Source organism: Paramormyrops kingsleyae, chromosome 5, assembly GCF_048594095.1.
Source record: "Paramormyrops kingsleyae isolate MSU_618 chromosome 5, PKINGS_0.4, whole genome shotgun sequence".
Lineage (NCBI taxonomy): Eukaryota > Metazoa > Chordata > Actinopteri > Osteoglossiformes > Mormyridae > Paramormyrops > Paramormyrops kingsleyae.
The window spans coordinates 6,915,998-6,930,881 of NC_132801.1; the positions used below are offsets into that span (position 1 = coordinate 6,915,998).

General features: G+C 49.4%; 1 protein-coding gene across 2 annotated transcripts in view; it reads right to left on the reverse strand.

Moving 5' to 3' along the window:
* The window catches only part of LOC111859731 (voltage-dependent T-type calcium channel subunit alpha-1I-like), a 170,010-nt gene that overhangs the window by 15,111 nt on the left and 140,015 nt on the right, over nt 1-14,884 (reverse strand). For both annotated transcript variants that reach the window (XM_023842701.2, XM_023842702.2), the window contains 3 exons: nt 13,423-13,501; nt 11,670-11,791; nt 9,158-9,562 (listed from right to left, as the gene is read on the reverse strand). In XM_023842701.2, the coding sequence (XP_023698469.2) occupies nt 9,158-9,562; nt 11,670-11,791; nt 13,423-13,501 (606 nt within the window). The remainder of the gene's footprint in view (nt 1-9,157; nt 9,563-11,669; nt 11,792-13,422; nt 13,502-14,884) is intronic.

Genomic DNA, 14,884 nt, shown 5'->3' on the forward strand with positions numbered 1-14,884 from the left:
TAGCAGCTTCAGCAGAGGCACCCAGGCCTCCCTCTCCCCAGCTAACCCCACCAGCTCCTCGGGGGGGACACCGAGGCGTTCCCAGGCCAGCCGAGAGATATAATCCCTCCAGCGAGTCCTGGGCCTGCCTCGGGGCCTCCTCCCTGTAGGACAGGCACGGAAAACCTCTCCGGGTAGCCGCCCAGGAGGCATCCGCACCAGATGTCCAAACCACCTCAACTGGCTCCTTTCGACGTGAAGAAGCAGCGGTTCTACTCCGAGGCCCTCCCGGATATCCGAACTTCTCACCCTATCCCTAAGGGAGAGCCCAGACACCCTGCGGAGAAACCTCATTTCGGCCGCTTGTATTCGCGATCTCGTTCTTTCGGTCATTACCCATAGCTCATGACCATAGGTGAGGGTAGGGACAAAGATGGACCAATAGATCGAGAGTTTGGCTTTTTGGCTCAGTTCTTTCTTAGCCACGACGGATCGGTTAAGCGCCTGCAGAACTGCAGACGCCGCTCCGATCCGTCTATCCAATTCCCGATCTCGCCTACCCTCACTCGTGAACAAGACCCCGAGATACTTAAACTCCTCCACTTGAGGCAGTACGTCTTCCCCAACCCGAAGAGGGCAAACCACCCGTTTCCGGCTGAGAACCATGGTCTCGGACTTGGAGGTGCTAATCCTCATCCCTGCCGCTTCGCACTCGGCTGCGAACCGCCCCAGTGCCTGCTGGAGATCCCCAGCAGATGAAGCCAACAGGACGACATCGTCTGCAAAAAGCAGCGAGGCAATCCTGAGGTCACCAAACTGGACACCCTCGACGCCTTGGCTGCGCCTAGAAATCCTGTCCATAAATATGATAAACAGGACCGATGACAAAGGGCAGCCCTGGCGGAGCCCAACACGCACCTGGAACACGTCCGACTTATTGCCGGCAATGCGGACCAAGCTTCTGCTCCGTTCGTACAGGGACCGGATCGCCCACAACAGTGGACCCCGGACCCCATACTCCCGAAGCACCCCCCACAGAGCACCTCGGGGAACCCGGTCGTAAGCCTTTTCCAAATCCACAAAACACATGTAGACTGGATAGGCAAACTCCCAGGCCCCCTCCAGTACCCCTGCAAGGGTATAAAGCTGGTCCAGTGTTCCACGACCAGGACGAAAACCGCATTGTTCCTCCTGAATCCGAGATTCGACTATCGATCTCACCCTCCTCTCCAGTACCCTGGAATAGACCTTCCCAGGGAGGCTGAGAAGTGTGATCCCCCTGTAGTTGGAACACACCCTCCGGTCCCCTTTCTTAAATAAGGGGACCACCACCCCGGTCTGCCAATCCAGCGGCACTGTCCCTGACCTCCACGCACTGTTGAGAAGGTGTGTCAGCCACGACAGCCCCACAACATCTAGAGCCTTCAGGTACTCCGGGCGGATCTCGTCCACCCCCGGGGCCCGGCCACCACGGAGTTGTTTAACCGCCGCGGCCACCTCAGCCTCAGTGATGGGCAAGCCCCCCCCAGCACCCTCGGGCTCTACGCCCTCAGATGTCTCAAAGGCAGTATGCGTAGATGTATCGGAGGCAGGGTTGAGGAGGTCCTCAAAGTATTCCTTCCACCTCCGGATGATGTCCCCAGATGAGGTCAACAGCCCCACCCCCCCACTATAAATAGTAGGAACCAGGAGCTGCTTCCCCCTCCTGATACTCCGTATGGTTTGCCAGAACCTTTTTGAGGCCGACCGAAAGTCACTTTCCATGGCCTCACCGAACTCCTCCCACACCCGGGTTTTTGCTTCTGTGACCGCCCGAGCCGCGTTCCGCCTGGCCCGCCGGTACCCGTCAGCTGCCTCCGGAGACCCCCGGGCTAATAATTCCCGGTAAGCCTCCTTCTTCAGCTTCACGGCCCCCCTCACCTCTGGTGTCCACCATCGGGTACGGGGGTTACCGCCACGACAGGCACCGACCACCCTGCAGCCACAGCTCCGTACGGCCGCTTCCACAATGGAGGTCCGGAACAGTGTCCATTCGGACTCAATGTCCCCTACCTCCCTCGGCATGCAGTCGGAATTCTGCCGGAGGCACGAGTTAAAGCTCCAGCAAACAGGAGCCTCTGCCAGACGTTCCCAGCAGACCCTCACTATACGCTTGGGCCTACCAGGTCTGACCGGCTTCCTCCCCCGCCACCTGAGCCAACTCATCACCAGGTGGTGATCAGTTGACAGCTCTGCCCCTCTCTTTACCCGAGTGTCCAAGACAGAGGGCCGCAGATCAGTTGATACGATTATAAAATCGATCATCGACCTGTAGCCCCGGGCATGTTCGTACCATGTCCACTTATGGACACCCTTATGCTCGAACATGGTGTTCGTTATGGACAAACCATGCATTGCACAGAAGTCCAATAACTGAACACCACTCGGATTCAGATCAGGGAGGCCGTTCCTCCCAATCACCCCCTTCCAGGTCACACTGTCATTGCCCACGTGAGCGTTGAAGTCCCCCAGCAAAACGATGGAATCCCCCCGCGGTACACCAAATAGCATACCGCTAAGGGAATCCAAGAAGGCCGGGTACTCCGAACTGACATTCGGCGCATAAGCGCAGATGACAGTCAGAGACCTATCCCCGACCCGAAGGCGCAGGGAAACAGCCCTCTCGTTCACTGGGGTAAACTCCGATGTTAATGCACCGAGCTGTGGGGCCACCAATAGCCCTACCCCAGCCCGGCGTCGCTCACCCGCCGCAACTCCAGAGTAAAAGAGCGTCCAGCCCCTCTCCAGGAGATTGGTTCCAGAACCCAAGCTATGTGTTGAGGTGAGCCCGACTATATCTAGTCGATACCTCTCAACCTCACGCACAAGCTCAGGCTCCTTCCCCACCAGAGAGGTGACATTCCATGTCCCGAAAGCCAGTTTTGTCAGCCGGGGATCGGACCGCCAGGGCCTCCCTTGGCCGCTACCCAATCCACAATGCACCGAACCCCTGACATTCCCCTTGCGGGTGGTGGGGTATGCAGTTCCTGCCCTAAAGGGTCAAGATCCTAATTAATTAATTAACACTAACTGCCTCAGGTGAGGTGGTTTATTATCCATGTAATGAAATCAATTAAGCGATTAAGGGTTGAGGATTTGAAAAAAACAAAAAAAAAAACAAAGGGTATACTGTAGAATCAATCAATTAGCTGAAAACATGGTAGTTGTGTAAATGTAAATGTAACACATTGTATAAATCATCCTAGTGATCTTTATGTGTGTCTGGGTCTCATTTTTTCTACTGGAGAGGGTTAATGGGCGCCAGCTGATGAGATGGGACCCCATTTTTATTCTGAGGTCAGGAATCATTCCTTACATTTAGATGAATGCTACTGGGAAGCCCCAAGAGAGTTAACACCAGGTGGAGTGTTGGTTATGTGGCATTGCTCCCTCTCTGCATGGGTCAATGTCACTGGATTTTAGGTCTAACGCAAAGAGCATCATGCTAGCAAATGAATTCCTTCATTCCTTCTGAAAACCGGGATACATGAAAGGAATGGGATCCTCTGTCTCTGCTTCCTCCCACTCATGCAGCATCTATTCATTAAGCTCTCCTCAGCCAGTCCTCCCAGACCTGCGCCTTTGCACTGCTCCAACCTCCAGCACTAAATAAACACTTCATCCATGACATACTTCCATAATGCACTTACACACCATTCCCTGGACATAAATTCACTTTATGCCATGCTAAATCAAAAATGTCCCACCAGTCACCTACTTACTTAAACCATATTGTGCATGAATACATCCGACTGCCTATCTTGACCATCTTGTTGTACTTGCATTCTCAGTAAATGCTGCATTTCTATGCAACCATTGTGCGTCCTTCTATTTCATGCAACCTTGTGGGCAGTAAGTGTGGTGTCTCCCATTGGGATCCCACGATGCTTCCGTGTATAACCCTGCAATCACACCACAGCAGCTTATGTTAGGGTGATGATGGAAAGCTTCCCCTGATCCTGTGTGATACTTAACTCCTACACACTTTCCGCAGAGGTCAGGCGGTAATACGCAATTGATTTAAATCGCAGGATATGCAGTTCCTGCCCTAAAGGGTCAAGATCCTAATTAATTAATTAACACTAACTGCCTCAGGTGAGGTGGTTTATTATCCATGTAATGAAATCAATTAAGCGATTAAGGGTTGAGGATTTGAAAAAACAAAAAAAAAAACAAAGCGTGAGCCATATGCTATGCATGCTGGCTGCACCGTTACATGATGGTGGTTTATGTTGGCCAGGTGTGCTGGTTGCACTGTCGCATAATGGCAGTTTTTTTGTTGGTTAGGTGTGCTGGTTGCGCTGTTGCTTAATGGCGGTTTATGTTGGCCAGGTGTGCTGGTTGCACTGTCGCATAATGGCAGTTTTTTTGTTGGTTAGGTGTGCTGGTTGCGCTGTTGCTTAATGGCGGTTTATGTTGGCCAGGTGTGCTGGTTGCACTGTTGCATAATGGCAGTTCTTTTGTTGGTTAGGTGTGCTGGTTGCACTGTTGCATAATGGCAGTTGTTTTGTTGGTTAGGTGTGCTGGCTGCGCTGTCGCATGATGGTGGTTTATGTTGGCCAGGTGTGCTGGTTGCACTGTCGCATAATGGCAGTTGTTTTGTTGGTTAGGTGTGCTGGCTGTGCTGTTGCTTAATGGTGGTTTATGTTGGCCAGGTGTGCTGGTTGCACTGTTGCATAATGGCAGTTGTTTTGTTGGTTAGGTGTGCTGGCTGTGCTGTTGCTTAATGGTGGTTTATGTTGTACAGGTGTGCTGGCTGTGCTGTCACATAATGGCAGTTTTTTTGTTGGTTAGATGTGCCGGCTGCGCTATTGCGTAATGGCGGTTTATGTTGGCCAGGTGTGGTGGCTGCGCTGTCGCATATTGGCAGTTTATGTTGGTTAGGTGTGCTGGCTGCGCTATTGCGTAATGGCGGTTTATGTTGGGCAGGTGTGGTGGCTGCGCTGTCGCATATTGGCAGTTTATGTTGGTTAGATGTGCCGGCTGCGCTATTGCACAATGCCGGTTTATGTTGGCCAGGTGTGGTGGCTGCGCTGTCGCATATTGGCAGTTTATGTTGGTTAGATGTGCCGGCTGCGCTATTGCGTAATGGCGGTTTATGTTGGCCAGGTGTGGTGGCTGCGCTGTCGCATATTGGCAATTTATGTTGGTTAGATGTGCCGGCTGCGCTATTGCACAACGCCGGTTTATGTTGGCCAGGTGTGGTGGCTGCGCTGTCGCATATTGGCAGTTTATGTTGGTTAGATGTGCCGGCTGCGCTATTGCACAACGCCGGTTTATGTTGGCCAGGTGTGGTGGCTGCGCTGTCGCATATTGGCAGTTTATGTTGGTTAGGTGTGCCGGCTGCGCTATTGCGTAATGGCGGTTTATGTTGGCCAGGTGTGGTGGCTGCGCTGTCGCATATTGGCAGTTTATGTTGGTTAGGTGTGCTGGCTGCGCTATTGCGTAATGGCGGTTTATGTTGGGCAGGTGTGGTGGCTGCGCTGTCGCATATTGGCAGTTTATGTTGGTTAGATGTGCCGGCTGCGCTATTGCACAATGCCGGTTTATGTTGGCCAGGTGTGGTGGCTGCGCTGTCGCATATTGGCAGTTTATGTTGGTTAGATGTGCCGGCTGCGCTATTGCGTAATGGCGGTTTATGTTGGCCAGGTGTGGTGGCTGCGCTGTCGCATATTGGCAGTTTATGTTGGTTAGATGTGCCGGCTGTGCTATTGCGTAATGGCGGTTTATGTTGGCCAGGTGTGGTGGCTGCGCTGTCGCATATTGGCAGTTTATGTTGGTTAGATGTGCCGGCTGCGCTATTGCGTAATGGCGGTTTATGTTGGCCAGGTGTGGTGGCTGCGCTGTCGCATATTGGCAATTTATGTTGGTTAGATGTGCCGGCTGCGCTATTGCACAACGCCGGTTTATGTTGGCCAGGTGTGGTGGCTGCGCTGTCGCATATTGGCAGTTTATGTTGGTTAGATGTGCCGGCTGCGCTATTGCACAACGCCGGTTTATGTTGGCCAGGTGTGGTGGCTGCGCTGTCGCATATTGGCAGTTTATGTTGGTTAGATGTGCCGGCTGCGCTATTGCGCAATGCCGGTTTATGTTGGCCAGGTGTGGTGGCTGCATTGTTAGACAGCTTCTCAGACCAACGTGGCTGGTCTGGTGCCACAGAACCAGTCTCCTGGGGGGGAGCAGACAGAAATACGGACCATCCTTTTGCCTTGACTCCCGAGTTTAGATGCAGGCTAAAAATAAAAGCGGGGGCCTGTTGCTGTTTGTAGCTCCGTGGACACAGAGGCTCTGACGTTATGTCTGCCTAATGAGTATCCAGCCAGAGAGTGTCTCGCTAATGAAGCAGGGATAATGTGACGGCATCTCACCCTGCTCTGTTGTCACCAAGGTCCTCCAAATCGCTCTCTCTTTCTCACCCCCCTCCCTTTCTTCTCTTCTCCCTCTCTGTGCACATTCTAGCCCGGGGGGGAGGGCTCTGCCCAGGCACACCAGGATCCTGACCCCCACCCCGAGTGCTGTCACTTTTCTCTCCTCCTTTTCTTGTCTCCACATTGATCTCCCCCCCTTCCCCTGCTCCTCAGCGCCTCCCCTTGCTCCTACCTGAGCTCCTGTACTGCCGTAACCTGTGACCAGAGATAAGACAGGGAGGCCTGGTGGAGCATATATTTGTGGGGGGGGGGGCAAAGCGTTACCTTTGTGTTATCATGCTGCTAGTAGTGCTGGCTGCAGTTGGGGCAGGGGGGGTATAGTGATCAAAAAACTGATTGCATTCTTTTGCTATGCATGTGGGATGTTTAAGCACAAATTCATCTGCATGAATTAGTTTGAAGCTGAAGACCCAACTCTGACTGATTTCTCTCTGTCACACTTAAAGAATATAAGCTATTCAAAGGTGCCCCTGTCTTCTTCATATGAACAACACAGCCTTCCACATACTCATGGAAGATGTACGCATCCTCAGCGCAGGGACTGGCCCTTTCTTTCCTTATTCCTGTTCCATCTTCCACCTTCTCCCTTGATATATCTTTTATTTTTGTTTCCCTGGTTTTTGAACCCCGCCGCCTGTCAGGATTTCTCCGTCGTATTTTTCTGTATGCCTTGTGCTAAAAACAGGCCCCGCAAACGGCAGGCAGTGTGATTACAGAGCATTTCGTGGTGGGAACCGAGCTTTAGGCTTATTGCCGGTGCGTCAGCGCGGCGGCCAGGAGCAGGGCTAACGACGGCAGGTAAGGGGCACCTCCAAGCATTCGTGGCTGATGAAACACAGCAGGTCACGGTTTACTATCTGAGTCACTGCTGTGTGTGTGTGTATGTGTATGTAATCAGATTTAACCATCAATAAGTAAATGTGATCTCTGTGTGTGGCTGTCTAAATCAGAGTTTACCATCTATGAGTCATAGCAGTGTGTGTGTGGGTCTGTCTAAATCAGATTACACCATCAATAAATAAGTGTGATCTGTGTGTGTCTGTTTAAATTAGAGTTTACCCTCTGTGGGTCAGAGAGTGTGTGTGTGTGTGTGTGTGTGTGTGACTGTCTATATCAAATTTCACCATCAGTAGATAAGTGTGATCCGTGTGTGTGGCTGTATATATTACTTTTTTTTGTCTCCATGAGTCATTGTGGTGTGTGTGTCTGTCTAAATCAGAATATATCGTCTATGACTCACTGTAGTGTGTGTGTGTGGCTGTCTATATCAGATTTCGCCATGAATAAGTAAGTGTAATCTGTGTCTGTGAGTGTGACTAAATCAAACTTCACCATCCATAAATGAGTGTAGTCTGCGTGTGTGGGGCTGTGTAAATCACATTCATCTATGAATCAGTGTAACATGCATGTTTAATTCATATCTCCTGATCTAAGAGTCAATACAGAGTGTATGTGTGTGTGTGTGTGTGCGTGCATTTAATCCACAGATGTCTTTGAGTCATCGTAACAGGTGTGTGTGCGTGTCTGTGCGACTCTATAAGACAGAGTTTGAAAATTGAGAACTATAAAAATACAAATAAATGTATATATGTACATATTTGTGGTTTGTGGTCCAGTGAATGACTTTTAAGTTGCACAATGTTCCCAGTAAGACCCCAGGGCCGACTACATTCACGCTTTCAGACTGTCACGCTCACCGTAAATCTATGTCATTGAAAAGCCTCTCCGGCCACCTTCAACCCTGAGAGCCACAACCTGTGAGTAAGGCCACAGGCCCAGCCTACTTAACCACCTCCCACCTTCAACCCTGAGAGCCACAACCTGTGAGTAAGGCCTCAGGCCCAGCCTAGTTAACCACCCCCCACCTTCTACCCTGAGAGCCACAACCTGTGAGTAAGGCCACAGGCCCAGCCTACTTAACCACCTCCCACCTTCAACCCTGAGAGCCACAACCTGTGAGTAAGGCCACAGACCCAGCCTACTTAACCACCCCCCCCCACCTTCTACCCTGAGAGCCACAACCTGTGAGTAAGGCCACAGACCCAGCCTACTTAACCACCCCCCACCTTCAACCCTGAGAGCCATAACCTGTGAGTAAGGCCTCAGGCCCAGCCTACTTAACCACCCCCACATCTTCAACCCTGAGAGCCACAACCTGTGAGTAAGGCCTCAGGCCCAGCCTACTTAACCACCCCCCCACCTTCTACCTCACGTACCGCCACCAGTCCCCGCACGTCACATCAGCTGGATGGTACTGGGTCTGTAACTCCTGTTATGCCCCTTGACGTTCTTACTGAGTTAAAGCAACACATTAGTCTCTTCACTGAAGATGCTTCTTACATTTAAATCCATCCCAGAAAGGCAAATTGAATCCGGAGACCCTGGCCTGGCAATAGAGCTTATATTGCAGCAAATATCATACAGTATTATTTTTATTAAATGTGTCACCTTTTAAACCTATTTTTTATCCTTAGTACTGCTGCTGCACCCACTTCTACATTCAAAATGCTCCTAATACTTGGATATATAAATACATATAATTCCTTGGATGTGTGGACCTGTTTGGGCATCTAGAAAGAGCCGTCTATAGCTCGCTGTGATTGCTGATCAGAAGAGTGTAACACCCTCCATGTCTTACACCCGTTCTATGTCTGATTGTCTGATTAACAATGGATTGCAATGCATGATGGGTCCTGTAGAGCGACACCCACCTGGGCTGGGGAGTAGAGTTTGCGTGGGTGGTGCGCGTCGTTGGGGCCTCGCTGGGGGTCACTGGCACCAGGGTTGCCACTGGAGCTGGTGACGCCACACTGCCGCTCACCTCCCTCAACCCCCGGCCGGTCACCGCCTCCTACGGCTCCGCCCGCGCCTCCAGCCAGACCTCCCATGCAACAGAGGGCGCCTTGGGCCAGCTCCAGCTCAATCTCAGCATCCATCTCGGCGTCCTCCTGCGCCTCCTTGTTGGAGTCGTCCAGGTGCTTCATGAGCACGGCCACCACCACGTTGATGAGCACAAACTGTGCCGTCAGCACAAAGCTCACGAAGTACAGCGGCGAGATGAACTGCAGGCTGCTGTTGCAGGCAGACTCGCCTGCCTGGCACTCGCGCAGTGTGTCCTGTAGGAGGCGCACAAGAGCATCATTAGATATACCAGATATATGGATATTTTACAAGAACATTACAGATATTCAGGTCACCCATCTTGATGATTTACATTTAAGATAAATAATCAATCAAATATCACTGCATCCTGTCGGGTCTGTTCCTCTTTGAGGGCTGAAATGCCTCCAAGTATTGCGTGAAATGCATCTTCATGTGTCTAGCTGCTCATATAGTGGTGAATTGGATGGTACCTTCAACTCTCAGTCATGAAAAAGAAAAGACCCTACATCCGATTAAGGCCGAAACTAATAAGTAATGAACAAGCTTGTATTTCCCAAGTCTTTTCAAATGCTCACCACTATTACTGCTCAGATTCTATCAGAATTATTCAGGATGTGACGGCGAAGGCCTCGGTTCGCCCGGCCTGACCCCGTCGCACTGATCAGAGCGGCTTCTCTGCTCTGAAATCACACTTTGAGAAAGGAGCCCACTATCTTGGATTAACTATTAACAGAATAAAGAAGGAATGAGTGACGCAGCTGTTAACAGGATAAAATCCTGTTTGTGATGGCAGACTGTCTAGTTCTTTCATCAGGAAAGTGCCTCAGAAATCAGTGTGTGTGACAGCCAAATGTCGTCCATCTTCCGTAACCACCTACCCAGAGCAGGGTCACACCGAGCCCAGCAGGGCATATGGCAGGAGGCATGGGATGCCAGCCCATCGCAGAAGACATGCACTAATTCACACTAATTCATGCACTAATTCTTATGTAACCAAATGTCTTTAGACTGTAGAACCAAACCTGCCAACTCCACACAATGCAGGGGTCGGGATCCAATCCCCTACCTGGAGTTTGAGGACACAGTGCTCCCAACTCAGCCACCGTACAGCTGGAATAGTGCAAGTCATTTTCCACTGAACAATTCTTAACTCCCGTATTTGTTATTCTTGTAGATGAATTTTAACTTCAGTGTACATCACAGAATTCCCCGCTCTCTCCCCGCCTGGTGTAACTGTACAAACTAACCTGCCAGCTGTGCACTTGAACACTATTGAAGGACTTGAGCTCAGTTTACACCTTTTTTCCCATTCCGGGGGGGGGGGGGGGCAGCCAGTCGACCTTGAGCACCCACAGGTCTTCTCCCTACTTGCGAGTTTTTGGTCCCTCTCCTCCATTATCTTCTAGCACTCTTTCTTTCCGATAAATCATATAATACTGGACCATGCACATCTCTGTCAAGTACCTCGGGATGACGCCGTTATGAAAGGCGCTATATAAAAGTAAGTGTGACAGAGACACCTTAACGGGCCAGGGGCAGAGAGGAGTGGCAGCGTGCGTGACTCGCAGCCGCCCTGGGTCCTGCGGGGCTTGTTTAGGTTCCTTAATCGGTGGCACATTAGTCTGCCGTTAATGAGTCCTCACTGGAACGTCAGCCTGGGGGCAGCAATGGGCCGCACCAGCTGCAAGTCGGCGCAAGAAGGGAATAAGGAGGCAACAATAAATGCCGCCGGCTTTATTTTGTGTCACAATACATCCATTTATGTTGCGGCACTGACTATAGATTGCTAAGCCATGATTGTGCCGTAGGGCTGTGAGTTGAATGAGATTTGTGTTTATCTCCCTGTTTTGGTGTATCAGTCGATGGCCAGACCCAGCCCAGACCCGCTAAACCCTGGAAAGGAAAACGCCGTTCCCATTCTCCATTACACGCTACTGTTCACAGGATAACGTATTAAGCTTCTTTTGAAAAAAAAAAATCAATAGTGAAATTTGCCCTGTATTGTCCCTCTAAAATAGGCATTTGTCCCCCTTTGTCTCCCTAAAACAAGAATTTGTCCCCAGTTTTTAAGATTGACTCTTATTGTCATGTGCTGCCCACCATTCGAGTGAAAGGTCTGCCAGCTGTCCTGGGGACAGAAGTGAGTAAGGCATTACCCTGGACCATAATATCAGCAGGCCCATCTTCATTTGCATCCTGTCGTACAGAAATCGATGAGTGAATGAGAGACGACTCCAGTGAGGAGGCAGAAATGGAGGGTCTCCTGTCTGGAATTGAAACTTTCACGAGCAGTTGATTGCCAACTCCTACCAGCCTACCCACAATGCCTTGTGGCCATACCTTCATGATACCGTTCCAGTTGTCTCCCGTGGACACCTGGAAGAGGGTGAGGAATGCCATGCCGAAGTTCTCGAAAGTGGCGTGACGACTCATGCCCTCGCAGGGGTAGTCCACGTTACAGACTGGCGGGCAGAGCGCAGACAGACATATTAGCCATGGAGAAAGATACAGGCAGAAGAAATGACATGGACGGTCTTAGGCAAAATGACATGGACAAGTCTCCGGCAAAGAAAATGATGTTTAATTGATCTTTGTGTCAGTGTAAACCTATGATATGATGTTTGTCAAAGTGTCTCAGCTTAGCCATTTCCAAACCTCCTATAAAGTCACCCCAGCATTTGCAGAAAACATCTAATACACCGACCTGGTTGCTGGCTTGACCACTAGCATACCATATTTAGCTAATCAATACCTCACCAAGTTATTTAACTAATTAAATTCATGAATTGGGCTGGTGGTGAAATTTAGCAAATACACAGAATGTCTGGGGCGCCCCTGAGGAGAGGTTTGGGTACTGAAGCAGTGCTCATCTAGCCATCCAACTGGATATCAGTAACTTTTTTTGAAAATGTAAAAAATTCCTATTAGTTTTCACTGTGTTATTCTTAATTTGCATATGTTCTAATGTGAAATTGTGTTTTTTGTCCTAAGCAAATATACACTTACTATCCAGATAAATAGCTTCAAACATTTTCACAATACACAAACATTTGTACAATACAGTAGATCAGGAAATAGTAGTTACAGTATAAAGTAAAAATATTTTAAATAATATGTTTTAGTAATTTTAGGATTTTTGTAGCTTTGTACAGATCTTTCGACATGTTAAAAGCTGCTTAGGGGTAATCCAATCTGTGGTCACTTTACCAAGCACACCTACTAGTTAACAGAAACAACCTGGTCTTCCACACAGCGATATATATATACACACACACACAACCACACACACACACATGCACGCACATGTCGGGTAAACATATCTTTATGAGGACCGCTCATTCATTTCTATGGGAAAAATGTTAACCCCTAACTATAACAACCTTAACCCCGACCCAGCCCTAACCATAACCATAAGTGACCAAGCAAAATACAAGATTTTTTGCATTTTTAGTTTTTTCATTGCAGTCACAGATTTTTATTAAATTGAGTTTTTGAAACTGGTCCCCATAAGGAAGAAAATGAGTATTCATTACGTTGTGGGGACATTGTGTCCCCATAAGGTAAGGTTTACCGGCTCACATGCACGCACACATATATACAGCAAGGCTCAATATCTATACAACTAAGCTTTAGAACCATGATCTAAGACCTTTTAAATGTGATGTGTTTGTTATTGCCGGCTTCTCAGAAACAGCCAATCTCTTGGAATTTTCTCAGACTACAGTGTCTAGAATTTACAGAGGATGGTGTGATAAAAAACAAAACAAAAACATCCAGTCAGGGGCACTTATGAGGGTGAAAACACCTTGTTAATGAGAAAGGTCAGAGGAAAACGGTCAGACTTGTTAAATCTAAGAGGAAGGTCACAAGTGCAGAAACAGCTGGCGTGCAGAAAGGCTTCTCTCAATGCACCTTTGAAGTGGTTCTGGAGAATAAAGTAGGTCCTACTAGGTGTCACGTGGGGGAACGTAATAAAGTGAACACAGAGTGTAAGTGCTCAGCGTGCAAAAGCAGTGTCACTAGCAGCGGGCTTTTTGGTACGCATGAACTGGGCCTGTGTTCTGCGTGATGCGAGCGCACTTCACATTCTCACCCAGCTCTCCAAACAGCTCCACCCCGAGGGCAGCATAGATGAAGAAGAGCAGCATGAAGAGAAGTCCCAGGTTCCCCACCTGAAATGAGTGCAGCCAATCAGTGCGCGTCACATTGAAAAGTGGGCGTATTCATACAGCAGGACACAACAAATCAGCAGCCACCTTACTGAACATAAGCAATGGGAACCTCACACTGAACAAGGGCTTTTACTTCAACTTACAAGACACAGGTATCCCATTATGAACTGAATTCTTGCCTTTTCCGCAATGTCAACAGCAAAGGCAGCAGAGACAAAATGTTGCATTATATGTCGAGGTTGCATGTGTTTCATAACAGAGTGGATCCCCTGACTGAACCAGCATGCCCCCCAGCACGCTGCGTTCTGTACAGGCTGTTCCGGCATACGGTTGCCTGGATACCTGAGCCATCCGAAGTACCACTTATAAACCTGCCGCACGTGTTAATGACGAGGCATTAGACGATCGTGGGCTTCAGAGGTACATTTGTACACATTTATACTGCTTGACATTGAGGTGTAAGGTAGTCTATAGGTGTATGGTTCTTAGGCAGAAAAAGCTTTAGGTTCATGGTATTTAGGAGGGGTACTTCATCTATATTCATTAATCCATCTTCCTAAACTGCTTATCCTGCTCAGTCACATTAAGCCTGGATCCCATCCCAGGAATTCCAGGGGACAAGACAGGAGACACCCTGGAGAGGATATCAGTGTTTACTATATATTATTAAGGTTAACAGGATGTGATTATTACATCGACAAAGAAATGTATCATGGGACTGAGCTCTACGAATTTACCATTGTACACATTTTAGTCAAGCTAATTGCATCAACATCCAGACATTTACAGAGGCTGAGGTGAAACACCAGGGAATTAGGGGCAGATCTTGGAGATGATGTGGGAGATGACCTGGGAGATGCTGTGGGAGATGATGTTGGAGATGATGTGGGAGATGATGTTGGAGATGATGTGGGAGATGACCTGTGAGATGCTGTGGGAGATGATGTGGGAGATGATGTTGGAGATGATGTGGGAGATGATTAGGTCCCCTTACTGGTGAAACGAAACACCCTCTCGGGCAGCCAAAAGCCTCTTCAGCCTATTTGGATTTCGGAGGTCCACTCGCCACATGCCCATGTTTTCCAAATAGCAGTTAATTGCATGTGGAGGAGCTCGGCTGTCGCCGTGACACCCTGCCCGCGGCTGTCAGGGATGGGGGGCCCGAGGCACCACGCTCGCCTGTCACGCTCACAGACACGCTTTTTGTTTTCCCCCGGCAGCAGACAGAGTTTGTCGGCTGAGCAGAGAAAGATGTGGATGCCCGGTGTTTATGCTTTACATGCTCCCTGCCACAACAACGATAAAAATATCAGGGGAAGGTACAGCACTGGGGTCCCTTTTGGGAGAGAGCCTGTCACCACTTGCCACAGACAGACCTCTTCT